At 38.2% G+C, this 19274-nt stretch overlaps 1 protein-coding gene across 4 annotated transcripts; it reads right to left on the bottom strand.

Moving 5' to 3' along the window:
- Positions 1-593: 593 nt before the first annotated feature.
- CCNK (cyclin K) lies at positions 594-19140 on the bottom strand. Of its 4 annotated transcripts, none has more exons than XM_075503562.1 (12): positions 18989-19111; positions 17344-17468; positions 16879-17145; positions 15771-15852; positions 15047-15178; positions 14132-14237; positions 13923-13980; positions 11294-11463; positions 9378-9664; positions 5278-5311; positions 4118-4192; positions 594-1913 (listed from the first exon to the last, which is right to left on the bottom strand). In XM_075503562.1, the coding sequence occupies exons 3-12, from the start codon at positions 17073-17075 to the stop codon at positions 1291-1293; spliced, it is 1764 nt and encodes a 587-aa protein (XP_075359677.1). In that variant the 5' UTR covers positions 17076-17145; positions 17344-17468; positions 18989-19111; the 3' UTR covers positions 594-1290. The 4 variants fall into 4 exon arrangements, with proteins under 4 accessions (XP_075359677.1, XP_075359678.1, XP_075359676.1 ...); XM_075503563.1 differs by having other exon boundaries at positions 17344-17410; XM_075503561.1 differs by lacking the exon at positions 17344-17468 and having other exon boundaries at positions 18989-19140.
- Between the last annotated feature and the right edge of the window lie 134 nt (positions 19141-19274).

The following is a 19274-nucleotide window of genomic DNA, read 5'->3' as shown; positions in this document are numbered from 1 at the left end:
TGGCACATTTTTATCCAAATATTAGATATTAAAAGAAATCAGTGTTAAAGTGACCTTTTATCTTTTTAGAAACTGTGGGGGAAGAGTACTACTGATCTTTTTCGAAGTGCATGACTGTAAAGTGATAAAATTGTATATTTTTCATAATGTGGGGAAAGTCTATTTGTGCTGCTTTAGAAATCAGTTTAAAGTTTGATTTCTGTTAAACCTGTGATCTTACAGCCCTGCTATATTTTCTGTATATGATTTACAAAGAACTGGAAAAGTTAGCACCTGCTGTTGTGTATATAGCAAAATTCTTTAGCCCTTAGCACGCGTTTTTACCTATTATTAAACCACTCTGGCTTTTTTGGGGAGGGAAAGTAATAGTACAGATTTTTTTGATAATGTGTGTAAAACATTCATTTGAAATATTTTAGTAAAAATGAAGTAAGAGATTGATTGTGATAGTGTATACTTCTAGTTGAATAAAATAAAATACATTCTTTTTAAATAAACTGATGAATAAGATTTGGGAGACCACTGCTGAAATATCTTGCAGTAAGTACCATAGTTATTAATTCTGAACTAATATGAAAAACCTGGAAATCCACTAAATTCAGAACTAATTTTATTTGGGTAGATGTGAACAAAGTAGTCCCATTTATAACCAGGATGTACATCACAGTAGGTTGTTACATTCAGACTTTCACACTTAGAAAATATATATATTATGTACAGGAATTTGCAAGTAGGTGTAAACATACAATACTTTAAGATACCAGTACATTCCAAAACAAAAATATCAGCAAGGCAAACACCTCAAAATGATTCCAGTCAGCTAGCATTCAGAATCTCTCTTAAATAAAGTAGCTTTTATGCTTGACATCGTGTTGTTTTAATTATTACTAACAATGAAGTTTCTTACTATAGATCAAATTTCATGGTATCTGGCTATTTTGATACTCAAAAACAGGCACTGATTTCTAGAAGGAAATTTTCTTCTGATATAATTGAGCCAATATGGCTGGTTTTGCTAGTAGAAAGTAATCCAGTGCTGGAATAACTCAAGACAATTTAAACTTAAGTCAAACGTATAAAGTTAGAATAGATACTGCAAAGCTGATTAAAATCTAGAAGCCTATATCACTCACCATAAACAATACTGCAATCAGCTAAATTTTCATTTCACCACCTCATTTCTTCATCTAAATTATACAAATTACCCTCCTCTTCATCTTTACAAAGTAGGTTTTGGCTAGCTACTCCTGCCTAGTCAACATAAAGGGATATCGTGCAAATTACCTCATGCTATCTCATCCACGTAGCACGTCCAAGTCCTGCTACAGGTGGCATACCAGGCGGTGGAATTGGAGGTGGTACAGGTGGCTGTCCACCTGGGGGAACAGTAGGCGGGGGGTAACTAGCTGGAGGCATTCCCAGCCCTGGAGGTGGATGAGGTGGTACTGCATGAGTTGGAGGCAGTCTTGGAGGTGGGAAATTAGGGTTGTATGTAGGTGGAGGAGGATATCCAGGAGTAGGAGGTGGAATATTGGGCGGGGGGAATGAAGTAGGGGGTGGAGGTGGAACTGGTGGTGGAGGGTTGGGAGGATACACATGAGGATGATATGGTAGATGAGTTGGTGGTCCATAGGCCGGTGGTAAAGCTCCATAAGTTGGTCCTTCTGTTTTCATCATTGACTGAAGACTTTGATAACCCTCCCCTGACATGTAAGAATTTGTAGTAGACATCCCTGTAATATAACTGGTGGGGGGTGGGGGTGGGGGACGATGCGGCAGAGGTGGAGGTTGATGTACTGGGGCAGGATGAGCAGGGGGAGGAATCTGGACCTTTGGCATATCTACTGAGTCCACAGTAGTAGATTGCTCTGCTTCTCCCATTGAAACTGCAGTTGTCAAAGGAGGCTTGCGCTCTGGAAAAGAAAATTTCATTTATTTTTTTGAAGGATAGCGGCAACAACAGCTTCTGAATACTTTATAGTTTTCTTCCAGTTAACATATCAAAAGAGGACTCAATTCTCTAAGTCTCTGAACGCCTGTATCCAGTCAGACCTTCTTATATCACTAGAAAATAACTAAGCTGTGTAACAAAGCTCCAGGTTCAGCTTTTCCCATTCTAAAAGTTAAATGCATCTTCCATTCTTACTACTATTTACTTATAATTGAAATATTGTTCTACAACCAGCAGAAATTAGCAGACTGGTTGGACAGAATCACAACTAGCAGATTTAAAACATCATGGGACTCAAGACACCAAAAACCTTTCGATCAGCGCTTCAATCTTCTTTAGTCCAGGCCTCTCTTCTACCTCTTTTATACTCTAGGAGGTGGCCTGGGATTACCCTCTGCACTTCACTTGCCTCCCATGTTGGGAAATATTATTTGAGAATACAGGCTAAAGTCTCAAGTCTTTAATGCTCAGTTCTAAACCTGTTTACTAAATGAAAGAAAAACAAACAGAGGGTAACTAAGAAATTGCGATAGATTGCTTGGGACATGAAATCGATCAGCTTTGTTCCACTGATTAGTTTCAGGGAACTCAGTACCTTACAGTCTAGGGAAGTTCACAAAAAGGTCAGATTTTTACAGAATTATACATGGCCATTTCTTGGAAGAACATGCTTTACGCCGTCTTCTCTTTAAATAAGGATCTTTAATTATTTTTTTTTCCTCTTAATGCAGACATTATAAAGTAAGGAATACCACAATAAGAAGACTGACCTAATGGCGACATCTCTGTATGGTCATACAGTCAGTATTAAAATGCCCAACAAAAGAGTTTGGGGCATCTGGACATTCATCTTACTTGTATATATAAACATCTAAAACATTGTTCAGTAAGAAAAGTTATTTAGAAGCAGATATAGGGCAGTCATTTCCAGTGACATGCAACAACTAAACTGACAATGCTAAACAGAATTTGAGATAAATCCACCTTCTAGTACTTCTGTTCATTTGGCCAATAAACATTCTTAGTTTTCACCTGATTTTTCCTCAGAGCCCCAAAAGACAAGAGTTGGCCTCTAAAGACTGTTCTTAAAATGTTTCAGTGCTTATACAATGATTTACTTGTATAAACAAATTCTATGAGGAAAATTTTAGATAACAAGGGAAGCAAACTCGTTACCTGCCTAAATAGGATTTACCTTATCTAAGCAGTCATCATTTTAACAGCAAAATTGTCCCCTAGGACAGCTACATAATTAGATCATGCAAGGTGGGTACGCTGGCTGTGGTACCTATGATTTCAACAGCTTCTGGCTTCTAAATTATAGCAGGCAATAATTTCCCCATTTGCTCACTTTCAGAATCATTCTGGATGCAAGATGTGCATTCAAGATTTAACAACTGAAGGAATAATGAACATGGTATTTAGAAGAACCCCTTCATTCTTAATTAGACTTTAACAAACAGGAAAAATGATCCTACTATATTTCAGAGCACTGTTTTTCTCTCTTGTAGTTCCCTGTTAGAAGCTGTCATCTTACAGTTACATTATGGACTGTGCTCTGTAAAATATTTATGTCACATTTAAGGGTCACTGGAAGGACAGCTAATGCATCAAGGTGCTGGAAGCACATTTTTACAACAGTACAGTTTATTCTGCAAACATAAGGCATGTGTGCAATGAAAGTTCTCTGGCAGATGAAAGTCCTCTTTTGGGACACAGGAAAGAAAGTATCCCCCTTATTGTTTAGAAGTTACACACCTGCAGAATTTCTATACTAAAGATGTAACACGGAGGACTTCTATAGGACAGCTGGAAGCTACTCGAGTAATATAACATGGGATCTGCCATCCTATTGAGAATATAAGTTCCGTTTTGCCTGCTAGTGACAATTAGTTTTAGTCTTCTATGCCTTTAACAGTCACAGCTTTGTTTTGCCTTAGTCCACCTAGTATAGTCTTGTTTCCATCATAACTTTTTTGCTTCTGTCTGGAAAACTCTGTGCTACTAAGATGAAATTCCCTTTGGAACTTATCTACCTATATGCTTTTACTTGCCAAGCTGATTAATCAAGGCAACAACCCCTGCCCCCACACCATTACCACCACCTGAATGAAAAGCAAGGCAATTAACGGCAAGAGTAAATGTGTTTAAGAAAATAAAGCTTACCTGGAGGTGGATGTGCAGGAGGTATTGGTGGATGTGAAGTTTCAATTTTGGGAATTTTAGATGGTGGTGGTGGTTCTAAAAAACATTTGGAAGTTCCTAATTGGCTATTGCTCTGCAATATTTTCCAAATTCCAACTCTGGTCTCATGCTAATGATTACCACATCATATTACACTATGCAAAAGTACAATGGAAATACTATATACTAGGTATGTTTAATAAAGAAAACGAAAATAAAGACCTCTGTATAAATGAAGCGGCATCAAGTATCACATACAGGTCTTCCAAAAGAACACATGCCTACAAGTTCAAGCTATGTATTTTATAACTAGAGACAAATTGTCCCAGTAACAGGATGTAAGTGAAGATGAGCACGTGTACATTTTCTAGCACAAAACTGTAACTTGCAAATAGTTAAAACAAATCTCAGAAGAAGCTGAAATATGCTCTGCTAGGGGAGCGTGTGTCTAGAAATCAAACAAAACGGCAATTGCACAGGAGAGAGGAGGGAGAAGAGACAGCACTCTGGAATCTATCTGCAGAGCCAGAGAGGCAGAAGTGTCAGACTTACTTAGGAAAGGTTATGGAATCACATCCTAGCTATCCTGAAATACATTGTTCCAAAACAGCAAAACAAAGAAAAAAAAACCCACCCCAAACAAACAAACGAAAAGAACCAGATGCGATCACTGCAGTGAAGCATTTCTTAAGCTAGGCTATATATTGATACAAAATGCCTTTTACTGGCAGCCATGCCAACAACTGATTACAAGTGTCACCAATTACCAACAGAGTTACCTTTAGTGCAGCTATTTAATGACATGGTACCTTCACTCACTTCAAGGTCCCACAGCTTGCTGAAGAACTACTCCAAATGATGCATGGAGTTATACATTGAGAGTTGAGTAGTTTAGCAAGACTTCTACTGAACAGGCTGTATTAAGGGACTCTTGGGGCACAGTTATACTCCATTTTTCAAGTTGTGCCGTTAGGAACATTTTGAAAATAGTTACAGTATATATTTAAAGATGCATTATTAGGATCAAAATAGTTTAGAACTGCCAAGCCTGTAAGCAAACAAACTAAGTGCATATCAGCAAATTATTTATTCTGGTTAAAACAGTAAAATGAAAGCAATACGAATAGAATAGTAACATTTACCTGATGGCTTTGTTTCTTCTTTTGGAGATACAGCCTGTTTAAAAAAAAAAAAAAAAAAAGGAAATAAGACCACTGCAAAATACAAAGCATTTTAAAATGGTAACAAGTGAGCAAAATCGGAACAACTTACAGCCTGCCGCAGAGCTTTTGTACAGATCTGACTAAACCAGAACCAGTTTCCAACTCAGAGCCAGTTTCCTCCTCCCTCCCTTAAAAGGAGGCAGGACAAACCCTTTATTTGTTCCTATATTTTTATTAGGAGCCTAATAATGTCCAATCTCTTTAGACAGATGCAACACAAACATTGAACAAAGTCAAATTCCATTGGGAAAGCCCAGCTTAACTGGCAGAATGAAAAGACTGAAAAAATAGCAGCTATTTTAGATACAGCATTTCCTGCTGTTCTCACTGTTGAGTATTACATCTCGTTTAATTTATTTGTCATCCACTGCACATACGTCATGGTCCAGTACACTGCTCACTGAGCTGAAAGCAAGAGACTTGGCCTCTGTTCCCGATTCTGCTTTGACCTGTCATTCAACTTTTGCCAAAATCACTTCAGGCCTTTATGCTTTATTTACCAGGACAGGAGGGCAGTGAAAGTGTTGCTCAGTGTAAAACATTTCAGAAGCCTTCAGATGAAAAGCATTCTATAAAAGCCAAATGTTATGCCAGAAAAAAATTTATGCACGCTGAACGAAACCCACAAAACCTCCCATCATCCTTCCAATCACAAGGTTTTGGTTGGTTTTTTTGGTTTGTTTGTTTGTTTTGTGGTGCTTTTATTTAAGAAATCACAGACAAGGGAGTAATAAAAATCTTTCCAGCTTACTTAGTCCAACTGAGATGGCTAGTTGATAGTCTTTGAGAAAAGCAGAAAACCTAACTGAAATTCTAAGTACAATAAGCTTAGTTACAAATGTATTTAAAATTAATGATAAAAGTCCGAGGGGAATGGTACATAGCTTCTCTGTCTTTTGAACGAAAGGGTTTTTTTTTAAGGGACTATTTACCTCTAGTGGCTTTACTTTCACCAACTGTTGCTCGGTTCCCATCACTTTACCTTCTGCAGCAAGAATGGACTTGCATTACACTCCAATTTGAACAATGAATTTTCCTTAATTCTGATGGGTATTCTCAAGATTTCTGCTGTCCAATACCAAGGCACCAAACTGCTTGAGGCTACCTCATTCTTATATTCCTTTGATAGACATTTCAATTCATCTTCAGCCACCTTCAGGCTGCTTTTCTACTTTTTAGGACAATCTTTATCTTCCCATTCCAAACATACACACTTTTCCTGGTGACTCTCACAGACCCATCTGCTGCCTTCATTTTACTTGGGCAGTCTTTTCTCGATTTTCTAGCACTAAATTCCATGTCTATAAACCGAATGCAAACATCAGATCTCCCTGCACTTTCAACAGAAGCAAGTCTCCAGTACTTGCAACATTTCCAAAAATCACTCATTCTGTGAAGTCAGTTGATCACTTCAAGTGGCAAGCAATTCAGTTATTGTGCATTTGTTAAGATGGAACAATGTCCAGAAAATAATGCCACTGAGGTGTAGCATTAGAGCAGAACAAGCAATTGGAGCCAAAAAGCTCGTGTGACAGAAAAACAAACATCAGTTTAAACTGTGTTTATGCTAAAGAAAGAAAAAAAAAAAAAAAGATTCAAGAAGCAACAAACCCAAAGCCTGTAGGAATTTAAATCACTTCTCTAGTAAAGGCAGCTGCTAACATACAGACGAGCTTTTTTTTGGTCCTTCCGCTGCATTGTAGTTTGTATTGCTCCAGTCATGACATCCCAGGGTCAACATTACTGGTTTATTGTCAACATTACTGGTTTATTACCATGCTGGTTGTTATTTAATACTTTCATAATAATCTCAATCCATGCCACAATGGAATTGTTCTTTTAGTGCTGTTTCTGTCTCCATTAAAATTGTTCCCACTAACAATTTTTAGTTTAATCAAACTAAATATACTATTTCCATCTAATGATTCACCAGTATATTTTCAGTGAAGTCAACTGAACATCCAAATGCTCTTCACCACCAGAGGTACAGAGGATGTGCCAATGCTTTAAGACATCTGGTATGGGTCTGCAAGTCATGGGCCAATGCTTACAGCTGCTTGAAAGTATCTTGGCTCAGTATAAGGTAACAGAGTTATAAGAGTTCACGTAAATGGAAAATTTGGCCTCCAGGAACTAAGTGTATTTATGTTCTGTACAAACCAAAGGAGAAGTCATGCAAAGCCCTATTTATAGAAGGAGGCAAACATTTTAAGTAAGGTTTATGGTACATCTAACTGAAGAACATTTTAGTAGTGCCAAATAAATCTTTCAAACACTACACTTCTTTTTCTCCTAGACTGCTTTCTGGAGAAAGAATGATTTCAGATCATCACATCTGCTTTTCTCAAATTCATGCTGTTTGTGCCGTTCTCCTACAAAACTCCTCCTCTGAGTGACCCTTTGCTTTACATTTGTTCTGGATGCCTACAGGGTACCAGGACTTACCTTTCTATCTGTACTATTCGCTTCCTGAATTATTAGGTGGTGGTCCTTAAACTCTTAATTTCAAGAAAAGGTAAGTTGCTCTGAGGACTTGATCAGAGGTGATTGTTAAAGAACAGCAGATACTATTCATGCAAAAGGCACCACGTTATTCCATGAGGTGGTTCCTTAACACATGGGATGGGGTGAAATCAGTAGTACTGTAAAGGTGGAGCCTTTACATGAATGAACAAACATTCGTAACAACTTAGAGTCAGATGAACACACACAGAAAATCCAAACTGTTATTTACAGTTTCTGATGCACCAACCTGTCCCAGTCATTTCTGTTGAAGAAAAATAAGAAGAGTCCCCAGCCCTTCCGATCTGACAACCCAAGCTGAGTTTGTGCTGATGGTACAAAAGTATGAAAAGAAATACATACTACCTATAAAAAGCTCTCCCAATTTTTAAGCTAATTAACACATTTTATCAGCTTTCTAGCCTGAACAACTATAAAGTTCAGTGCAAGAATTATATATTTCAGTGCAGATTTTTTCCTCTAGTAGTAGGCTATATCTTGTAACTACAAGACCAGGGTTTTAGAGGCTTTTTTGGGAGGCTGCTATCATGAAGATGCTGCACTCTTCCAATTCCATTTCGTTCTATAATTTGTTGCTTCTTCCTGGGTTTTTGGTTTTGTTTGGGTTCCCCCCCCCCCCGCCCCGATGTCTGTTCTCTAGTTTGGGCATGCATTAATTACAGGTTAGAGCAAAAATTGTAAAAGCTATACAAAATTTACTTCCTAAATGGACTTGTTCCAAAGATTTAACTTCTGAAAACACTCTTCTTACTAAGTACATGCAAGAAGATTTGGGTAACACTTAACACTTTTTTTTTTTTAAAAACTTACAAGTGAAAAAAAAACCCACAAAAAGTGTAGATTAAGGTCTGAAAGCTTCATTTGGACTTGATGACTGTGGAAAAGCACTCAGAGTACTTGTGATATCCAACTGCCAATGTACTTTCTTACTTTCACTGATGAGGTGATAATACAGACAAAGTGAGACTTTAACATACGATGCATTTATAGGCTTCTACTGTTATTAGATTATTTTGAAAGACTTCTTATAAGAATTTTGAGATACTTTGAGAAGCTACCATTCTCTTAAATTTGTAATCCAAGACCAGAAAGTCAAATAATGTCTTCGTCAGCACTGTGCACATCTCTACATTCAGGTATGGTACAAGAGACCTCCCCTAAATCAAGCCTGCTTAATAGCAAGAACAACAAAATTTCATAGCACAGAACAACAAAGAGAGTTAGAACCTTAACAGCTCATGCTGACTTTAAAGTCTCTCCGCTGGTTTTGCCTCAAGTGGAATGAGGAACGTGGAATGTGGTATGCCAAAACTGTAAAGGCTGTTCTACACTAACATACTTGCCATACAATCAATGGAAGCCTACCATACAAAATTAATCACTAGGCTCATTCTTAAAGCAAACACAAGTCTGCAGCACACTGCAGCCTTTAAATCAAATGGACATCAGATCAGCCTGAAAATAAAATGCAAGTTAAAGTTCAAAGTTAAACTTACTGCTGGTCTTTTAATCTGTCTAGGAGGACTTGACTGGGGTGAAGGCTTTTTAGATTGCTGTGCTTGTGTTTGCTGCTGCTGCTGTTGTTGTTGCTGTGCTGACTGTTGCGACTCTTTTTGCTGCTGAGTCTGTGATTGCTCTGAACCCTGGGATTGCTGTGATTGCTGTACCGTGGGTGCCTGGGGTGTAGATTGAAGAGATGGTGGCTGCTGCAACTGGTGAGGAGTATGATGAGGCATTTGCTGTTTTCCCTGTGAGTATAGATCCAGGATCTGATGACAGATGTCTTTAAAAAAAAAAATTATCCAAAAGATTATACACCCATAATGTACAAGTCTACATTTAATACACAATAATCAGCTAAGTTTTTTAGTGGACATCAACTTCAGAAAAATTAATTTTAAATATTACTTACTGTTATAATGACCACAGATTTCATTTTTTAAAAACAGACTTTTTCAATTTATACTTCCATTTCTGAGTTTCTTCTGCCTATGCTAAACAGTATGTAGATGTACACGCACACCTTCCAGAAGAAGAACAAAGTGTTTTGGTATTAATATACCGTATGTTATTATTGTGTGCTTGGAGAGCCAGGTAACAACGTAACGACAGGATAGTAATATAGTAAGAAAGTGAGTTAAAGAAGATTATATGTTAAAACATACACATCTAGTTAGGCCAGTCGAAAAAAGTTTCAGGAATCTAAGTAAAGGACTAGTATTAAATTCTTCTTCCAACATGTTAGGAGCTAAAGGTCTGCCAGAAAACATGTAGGACCAACTGATAACCGGGTGCAAGAGCAGCACTCAAGGAAAAGAAAACCCTTCTAGAAAAGCTGAATGAGTTCTTTCAATGAGCAGTCACTGATGCAGTAGCAGAAACTGCAGACTCCCATTCTAACCCTCTTTGGCAGGGATTCAGCAGAGATCTATCTGAAACTGAAGCAACTCTGAAAAAAGCCATAATACAAACAGAGCAAGTAACGATTTAAGAAATCACCAGAACTGTATGATATTCACCTAAAAGTTCTAAGAGCGACAAAGGCTAAACCACCTGAACAGCAACACATACTGTTTCATTTAAAACTTCCTTAGAATCAAACACCAGATTGTGACAAGCGTCAATTTTTAAAAGAAGGTTTCTAAAGCTATTTATGGAACTAGAAGTACGCTTAGCCTGACGTTTGTACCAGGTAAGTTAGTAAAAACTTTAATAAAGACAAATTAGTAGCCACATAACCACAATTTACTTAACAAGAGTCAAGAGAGGTCCTGCTTTATTTTATGAACTTCCTGGGGTTCTCTCAAGAGGACAAGCAGGAGGTAGATATGAGCAACACACACACACGAAGGGAATAGTATTAAGGTATCTGTACTGATGAAAAAGATCCATAATTCACCCCCTATCAGAACTCACCCCCCCATACACTAGAATTCATCCCCCATAATCTGTTCCTCAGTCATGGTACGCCATAAAATGTGATTGCAACCCTAGCATAATTTGATTAAAGAGGTCAACCATCAATGAGAAAACCACTGGAAACCAGGCTCTGTTAGTTCCAGTGTTTGCAGAGCTGCTTATTTGAAACGGGGAGAAGGAAATCATTAAAAAAACCCAAAAAACCACACACCACAACAATTTAGCAGCTAATTAGCTGTGTTCTAAATTAAACAAGTAGTAAAGCAAAGATTGACCAGAAGACTGATCATGATACCTAAAGATGCTTCCAGACTAAGCCAGTCTTATAAGTTTAATTAAAAACCTGGTTAAGGCATAGCACATATGTCCTGAGTTACACACTCCACACAATTATTTTGACTAAAACCCAGATAGAAAGCAATTTGCATTTACCAACGACCTAAATCACACAGTTAAAGGAAATACTTCTGTTTGCAGCAAACGTTTTTCATACCTTCCAGAACATCAACAGGAACATCTTGGACAAATTGCTCCCACCATCGTCTGTACATTGGTTTTGATGTCCATTCCTGTATTTCAAACTTACACAAACGGCCTGCTAAGTACATAACTGCAACAGCTATGATCTCAGGTTCCCACTGCAGTGACAGTGTAGTGCAGAGACTGGAATATAAAAAAAACCCAAACAAAACGCAACCCTGAAGATAATTCTGATTGTCAAAGTACAACAATTTAATGTACAACAGCTGTAATTAACAGGGTATAAAATCCCAACACACTTTAACATCTCAGACAATTTTGATGAAGAGCCTTGTTAAACAAAAGAGTTTACAAAACTAAACTGTTTCTGCACTACTGCTGTCATGAAACAAGGTATTTTACACAGATAATACAGAGGGCATATGCCTACAGAAGTGATACACTACATAGGAACATGAAGTTTGGAGTTTAAAAATAGAAAACCTAAGACTACTAAGGGTGTAGAAGAGGAAGGAAAAGACAGCATTATATTCCAAGTATGGGCAGCTACATTCCACTCTAGTCTCACCTGTAGTGTTAACTAAATATAGCGTTCATGTTCCTAAATATAGTGTTCATGTTCCTGGACTTCCTGTACACAAGTGTGCTGTCACTGCATTACACTGGTTAGGGAATGATGCCCACATTTGGATTTTAGAGTTTCCAAATGTTTTTCAATGAAATGTAAACAAGTACTAAAAAAACCCCCACAAAACAGCTAACATGAACTTGTAAAGCAACATCTCAAGCATGATGCAAGTTTTAGATCAAGCTGTAAAAACTGTAAATGGTTATCTCTTGAATAGCCTGTTAAAGCTAATGCTAAAACAACTGATATTATTGGTATTATTGATATTAACTAAGTTCCTGTCACAATCAAAGTTACTGTTTCTGGATATTAATTTTAAATTACAAAATTTGTTTTTCTTTTTTCTGTTCCCTTTTTTCTTTCTTTTTCCTCCATAAATTCCATAACATAGGATCTGCTTAAAGAATTTTAGATCCAGCTAAGTTTCTGCGAATTCACTGATGAATTCATTATTATGTCCTTAAACGCATCAAAATGGTACCCTAGACAGTGCTTTAAATCCATTTTGTCTCCAGTGGGCTACATATAACTGAAGGCCAATGGGATACTTAAACACTGGCAGAATCAGGTCAGCAGTAAACAGTAAAAAAGACACAAGAACTAGCTCTATAAAACACTGATTTCTTATTATTACTTTAATGACATTTACTTGGGGGGCGCACTGCAGCTGCGTAAGAACAGAACCCCCTATTTGAAAGGCCTGTAGCACAAAGTACAGAATTATTTTCCCAGGATCCTAGAAAACAAGTACACTTCTAATATGGTGCCTATTAAGTAAGCACAAGAAAGCCTCAAGAACAGAGCTAAGTATTATTTGAAACAATCACTCCAACTTCATACTAATGTTTTCCTGAAGTGCATTTTCTTTAATTATGAAATTTCTTGAATTATTAAACAACATCTAATTCCAACTACAGTAGTGTCCAAAGTTTGATGGATCCATAACAGAAGTTTTCCCTGACAACAGTGACAGTCAAGCCATATTTTTGTTTCATCTGTAAGATCATCACCTGCAAGACTAACAGCAACTGAAGTAAACATTTCTTGACATCCAAATACGCTAAGCTACCTTTTGCTCAGCATAGAGTTTAGGTGATATCTACAGAATCTGGACTGGGCTACTTCAAATTAGGCATATGAATAAAAAAGTGCACCTCTTTTTTAATGGTGTTCTACTGCTGTAGGTGTAACTGAAAGCAATGTATTTAGCATTTCTGAATAGTCAGGCCACTTACACATTTTCTTAAGGGTTTGTGATGGAAATTAAAAATTACATTTAACCGTCCTTGGTGAATTACCTTGCCCAGTTCTGTAGAATCCTCCTTAACAAGACTAAAGTGTATCGAGTTGTTTTTGTGGGGTTTTTTTGGTTGGTTGGTTGGTTTTTTTGGGGGGGGGGGGGGGGGGGGGGGGGGGGGGTGTTTTGTTTTGTTTTGTGCTTTTTTTTTTCTCCAATACCACACTACACATGAAAAGTCCTTCTACACACACTCCTGTTAATTGATGTGATCCTTGTACTGCAAATTCATTATTCAAGAAATTGTAAATCTGGCACTAAAAACTGTATTCCTCACTGAGTTTAATAGCTAGTTTACTATCACCAAAATATTGCTTTAAAAAAAAAAAATTTGACCAACATGATGGAATTGGGAAGTGACTTCTTTTCTCAGAATGCGCCACATATCTCAGATTGGGCAAGAAGCCAGCTTCTATCCTGGAGACCTGCAATTTGGTTTGGCCCTTTCAAACAGTAACCTTTTTTTAATGCAGCACTAAACCATTACCACAAAACTGCAAAGGTCTTAACGGTCTACTTCTACATTCATCCTAGATTCCCTGCTCAATGGAACTATCATGGTAATGATGGAAAGAAAAACTGATTAACATGATCAAGAAAACATAAAACAAGCAGAGAAACACATAACAAACATTTGTCAAAGAAATATCTAATCCCAGAATAAAGTAAACAACAGTAACTATTTCACTTTCAAAAGGTTTCCTAGAAGTGTCTTACCTGTCATTGACAAATGTCCATGCCATTTGAACCAGTTTTTGAATTTTATTTTTGTCTCCTGAAAAACAATCAGAAAAGTTGTAAGAAATAAAATTAGGAAGGACAAACAGTTTGGAATAGAATATTCTTGCACTGTTAATGTAAATTAAGTTCTGCAAATTAATAACAGGCAATAACAGGCATTACTTGCTCACCCTGTAATATTTTACCTTTGAGTTGTTTGGCATACTTCAGAAGAAATTGGTACGGATGTTCTACTTGCAAGTCAAACTTTATTGTTTGTAGTAAGATTCTTTCGAGGACCATCACTTCTTCCTATGGAATATTATGGAGTAACCACAATATTATTCCTTCTTTTACTCACGAATATTTCATAGCATCTCCAGGCAAACATGTTTGTCCGCTTTTGCTTGATTAGGGTTTGTCTCCAAGGAGAACAGAAATCTCTCCAACTTAAAACATTATTTTAAACCAAGATACTTTTTTCTTCACATTTATTTGAGTCAGGAGAGGGGATATGGTGTTTAAAATTCCTTTTCCTTCATGGAGGAAAGAACTGAACCAGACAGCATGAAAGTGCCAAATATACAAAATCACAACAAAAAGGTAAGCTCTCACCACATTTCTCTCCCTAGTTTCAGATCCTTCTGCTATTTATAATAAGCAAATGTTGAGAGAAGTGTAGTTTTGCTAAGTCAAATACTCTAAACAGGAAACTTCTCAATACTTTTGAGATGTAGTTCTCTTACTTGACTTAAGATTTGCTATTAATTGCTTCTAAAATGACACTAAGACTGTCCAATATGATTTATGTCTTGATGACGTTTCTAGCTCTGACCAGAATTACTCGGATTTACTTTAATTTGCAAAATAACACCAGAATTCACATGAAATCAAATGTAAATTTTATACAAACAATTATCCCAGTAGGCTCCCAAAGCTACTTGTATTAGCAAGAATTATTTTCATAAGTTACCTATCACATTACCCAAAAGAGCCATAAATGCATGCTGAAGATATAATTTAATTTAGAACAACTGAAAATCAGCCAGTGCTCTAATGAACGTATGTCACTTTGCTGGAGTACAATACGATGAAATCAACTTCAACATGAGTACTTTTACCTTTGGGTCATCTCCAAACTGTCCAAACTGTACATCATTTAGCAAGCTACGAGCTGTTTTAATTATATCTTTACATTTCTTAGGTGTTTCTTCAACTTTCCCTGCTAGGAAGAGACAGCAGGCTCCTGTCACCTAAAAGAGAAAGTGCTTTCAAAAAGTTGCCTGCACGTACATATGCAATACAGTATAGCATTGTAAAAGTACTGTCAGTTTCCATTAAGAGTTCTGTAGAAGTTTCCCTGGAAACACTTAACAAGCACATTAATTTCAAATTTTATTATAGTGTTAATTTAAACTTTTACTTTCTCAAAGGAAAAATACAAAATTTGGAGTACTGTCTGTTTTATACAACTTTATTTCAAGGTCAGAAATCCAAAGCAGAATTTGTCCTGGTTCAGCATTGTCTGTCAAGCAGTTTTAGGATAGTATTACACTTCTTTTTTTCTTTTAGCCAATACAGGAGTGCCAGAACTATAGCTGTTACTCTTTCTAAAGAACACTATCAGCAAGACATAACTGCAATGTCAATATAAATATGTTTCTAAGCATAAATAGAAATGTGTAAACAAGCAAGAACAGAGTATTTAAAGCTGTAATGATTAAAAGATAAAATGCTTATTTTTCATGATTCAGAGTGGGTGGCCAGCAGTGACTTATCACCATTTCAAATAGTCCATGCATAGTGCAATCACTGTATTAAGTCATCAATATTGTAAATACTTACATATCTTGGGAATTGTTTGAAGGAATGAAACATATAAAACCGATGGAAATAAATTATTCCGGTTGCTAGAGTATCATAATGTCTGTGGTGCAGAATAAGGACTTTCAAACAGGGCATAAAACAAATTTCAAACCAAACATGCACAAAGGAAAAGACACATTCTGCTGTATCAAGTACCGCAAGTAATTGTCCGTTTAGTGACCAGTTAGAAAACACTGCAAGTAAAACAGGAGTTTTAGAAAAAAAGGCCACAAGACCCCTTAAGGCTGTGTAAATACTATGATTCAGCCCAGATGCAGTTGATACCTAAAGCATTTATTGGAAGCGTGCAAAGTCCCGATCATGTTTATAGGAAGATCCACGCAAGGTCATCCTTGTGTTAAACCGTACCTGCTTCAGAGAAGATCAAAACCAGCAGTAGGTACACGAAGGAAGAGAACAATTATCACTTCACATTAAAGTGTTGGTGTGGAAGAAAGTTACTAACTATTCACACCTACAAATGTAAATAAAATCTGAACATGCTCCCTACTCTTCTCTTTAAGGACAAGAGTAAAATTTCATCTTCACCCAGTTTTATTAAACAAAGAACTGAGGAGATTAAAAGAAGCATAGGAATATAAGAAACAGAAAGTTTAAGCGGTCATCTATGAGACAGTGGGGAGTACTAATACATACAAAGTTGTAAACCCCAACCTAAACAAACAAAAACCAAAACCCCAAGAGTAGGGAGGCAGAGGTTAGAAGCCTCAGAGGCAAAATATGTAGAAAAATGAATGCAAAATTCAAAAACTGGGAAGTCATGTAGATTCATGTAGTAAGAGACCAAGTTTTGTAACTGCCAAAACTTATCCTTAGTTGGCAAGTCTGTATCACCTTACTTCTCTACTGCCAAAGTGGTTCAGCTGAAACCTTGTTTATCCAATGAATGGATAAAAATTGTGTAGGAACACATTACATCAAAAGGCAAGTAAACTCAAAAAGATTTTTGATTAATGATTAAGAAACATTTGAACAGCTAACTAAGCACATGACATTTCCTGTACATTTTATTCTGAAAATCCCCATTCATAAAGACATTTCATACCAACATGAGTTTAAAGGATACAGCCCTAAACGTGTTCCCACATCGAATATGAATCTGGCCCCCTCCCTGCGGTATCGTGCCTCAGTAGCTGGATCAAGCCCTTCTAGCTGTGATGGTGTATGTGCCAAATCTTTCTTATCCCAGTACCAACATGGCTTTGTATGGTCCAGGTTTGCCAAGTTTACAGAAGGGCTGGAATTTTCTTTATTCTCCTTCATTTATTAAAACAGAATTGTTCTTGCTTTTTAAGTTTTCAAAAAGGAAGTCTTCAGATAGTTGCTTCAGAACCTTTAAGAAAAGACAAAAAGACTTCTTTAAAAACGGAGGGGACTTCCCCCCGATCAGAGATGAGTAAAGAGGAATAGTGCCCATTGGAAGGGACTTTTTCTACGCTCAAAGACAAGTAATATTTAACTTTGCCCTTATCCTCCCCATATACTGCAAATTCAATTCAAAGAAATAGACATAGGTTATCTTTGTTATTACCTGTTTAATAAAGAAACTCCAAGAATGCACAATATCTGCTACTTCTTAGTAGAACAACTTTCACCTACTTTGTCCACAAAATAAGGAAAAACAATCCAGTGATGGTAGAAGCAAGATTTGAAAAGCTGGGGGGGGTGTGTGTGTGGATCAACTCACTATTCATAACTGGGAAACACATTCATTTGGTCAGTCTGAATGGCAATTTAAATACCCACTTGGTCTTCCGAATACCCCTGGGTGGTAAGATAGCAGCAACCACTTGGCAAAAAGCTTTGTACAGTGGTCTGTACTTGTATTACTTGAAGAAAAAAAGCTAACAAAAGTAGTGTTCTTTCACATACCAAGATCAAGACAACTGATGTGAGCCTGTAGGGTAAGGTAGAATCTAAAATCATCCCCAAAACAAGGCAACTGATGACACTCAAAGAGCATGCTACTCTCCTGTGTTTACCAGCACTTAGCCTCTATATAGTTAGGTCACAAAGCTCTGCAGGAAGCTCTGGTGTTTGAGTTATGACTGATGTTCAGCCATGCCTCAATTTAATGACAGAATGAAGACTGCCTTGCTGTCTTTATTTCTTTCAGGCCCAAAACTACTCTTACTGTAATTCAATAAACTACAGATACTATGCACAAATTACTGCAGTCACCTGCAAGGGTTCCCATAACAAATAGTGATTAACATATGATGCAATATATTTGCTCTAAGCAAAACAGTCAGAGGAAGACCCAAACTTAAAACTCTTAATTTTAAGCTGTTAATTTTCCAGATGTTTCCCTTCTGAAAACGGAAGAAGATCACATGAACTGCCAGAAAAACCATGCCTGCAACCAGCATCTCGCTCAACTTCAAAAAGTTTCTCTTTTTCAGAATAAAGGAAACCGTCTTTGTTCCACGTTGGTTTTGGAAGAACCTTCACAACTAATGGTACCAGTCAGACTAATCCAAACTCTGCCACAAATAAGGGAATGGCTACTTAAAACTATTTCCAGGACCAACAAAAGAGCGCCATGCCACGACCACACATTCCCATCACATTTACCAAGAAAGCGTTATTTTTTACAACTGTTACGGGTTTTCTGCCTTACAAGTTATTTTGTTGTCTAAGCTCTGAACAGTTTAAAACCCAATTAACACTAAAATCGCCCGAAGAGACGCGATCTGCTTCTATAAGCAGCGAAAGCATTTCTGAATGCAAAATCAATAATAAAAACCATCAACCCGAAAGCATGCTAAACGAACCACCTCAAGCACCCCGATCCAAACTGTAACGACCGAAAAGAATAATAACACTTTCTTCTCCCTTTTTATGCAACCCATTAATACAGAAAAGGCTTCGGGAGCTCGATCCCGCCTTTTTTACATCCTACCTCAGACGAACCAGCCGACCGAGAGCCCGGCTCCGTCCTCTACAGCCCCCAAACCGGCGGGGGGGGGGGGGGGGGTTCAGCTCCTCCCAGACGCGGCCCGCCCGCCCGCCCGCCGCAGACGAGGCTGCCGGTGTCCGGGGAGGCGCTCGCTCCGTTCCCCGCCCCGGCCTCCCCGCTCCCTGCCCCTCTTCCCCAGGCCCCTGCTCTGGCCAGCGGGCGGCCCGGGAGGGCGGGCGGCCCCGGCCACCGGCGTCCCACGGCCCCACGCACTCACAGGCCACGCGCGGGAGAGAAAACCCCAGCGGAGCGCGGAGCCTCTAACGACAGCGCAGCCTCCGCGCCCTGCGCGCCGCCATCTTGGGAAGCAGGCCAGGCCGCTCGCTGCGTCATCACGTCGGCGTCACAAGGGCATAGCGCGCGAGGACGGCACTCCTGCTGCCTATCGGCCAACGAGAAGCGGCAACCCCCGCCCCCCGGCCAATCCCGTCTTCTTCAGAGGCTGCTAAGCGCGAGAAGCAGGCGGGCGACGTGCTCCCGTAGTCTTGGAGCAGGCCAATCAG

The sequence above is a fragment of the Mycteria americana genome, chromosome 5 (genome assembly GCF_035582795.1).
Source record: "Mycteria americana isolate JAX WOST 10 ecotype Jacksonville Zoo and Gardens chromosome 5, USCA_MyAme_1.0, whole genome shotgun sequence".
In the NCBI taxonomy this organism is placed as follows: domain Eukaryota; kingdom Metazoa; phylum Chordata; class Aves; order Ciconiiformes; family Ciconiidae; genus Mycteria; species Mycteria americana.
The sequence above is the reverse complement of the archived record's forward strand: the minus strand, read 5'-3'. Positions and strand labels throughout refer to the sequence as shown.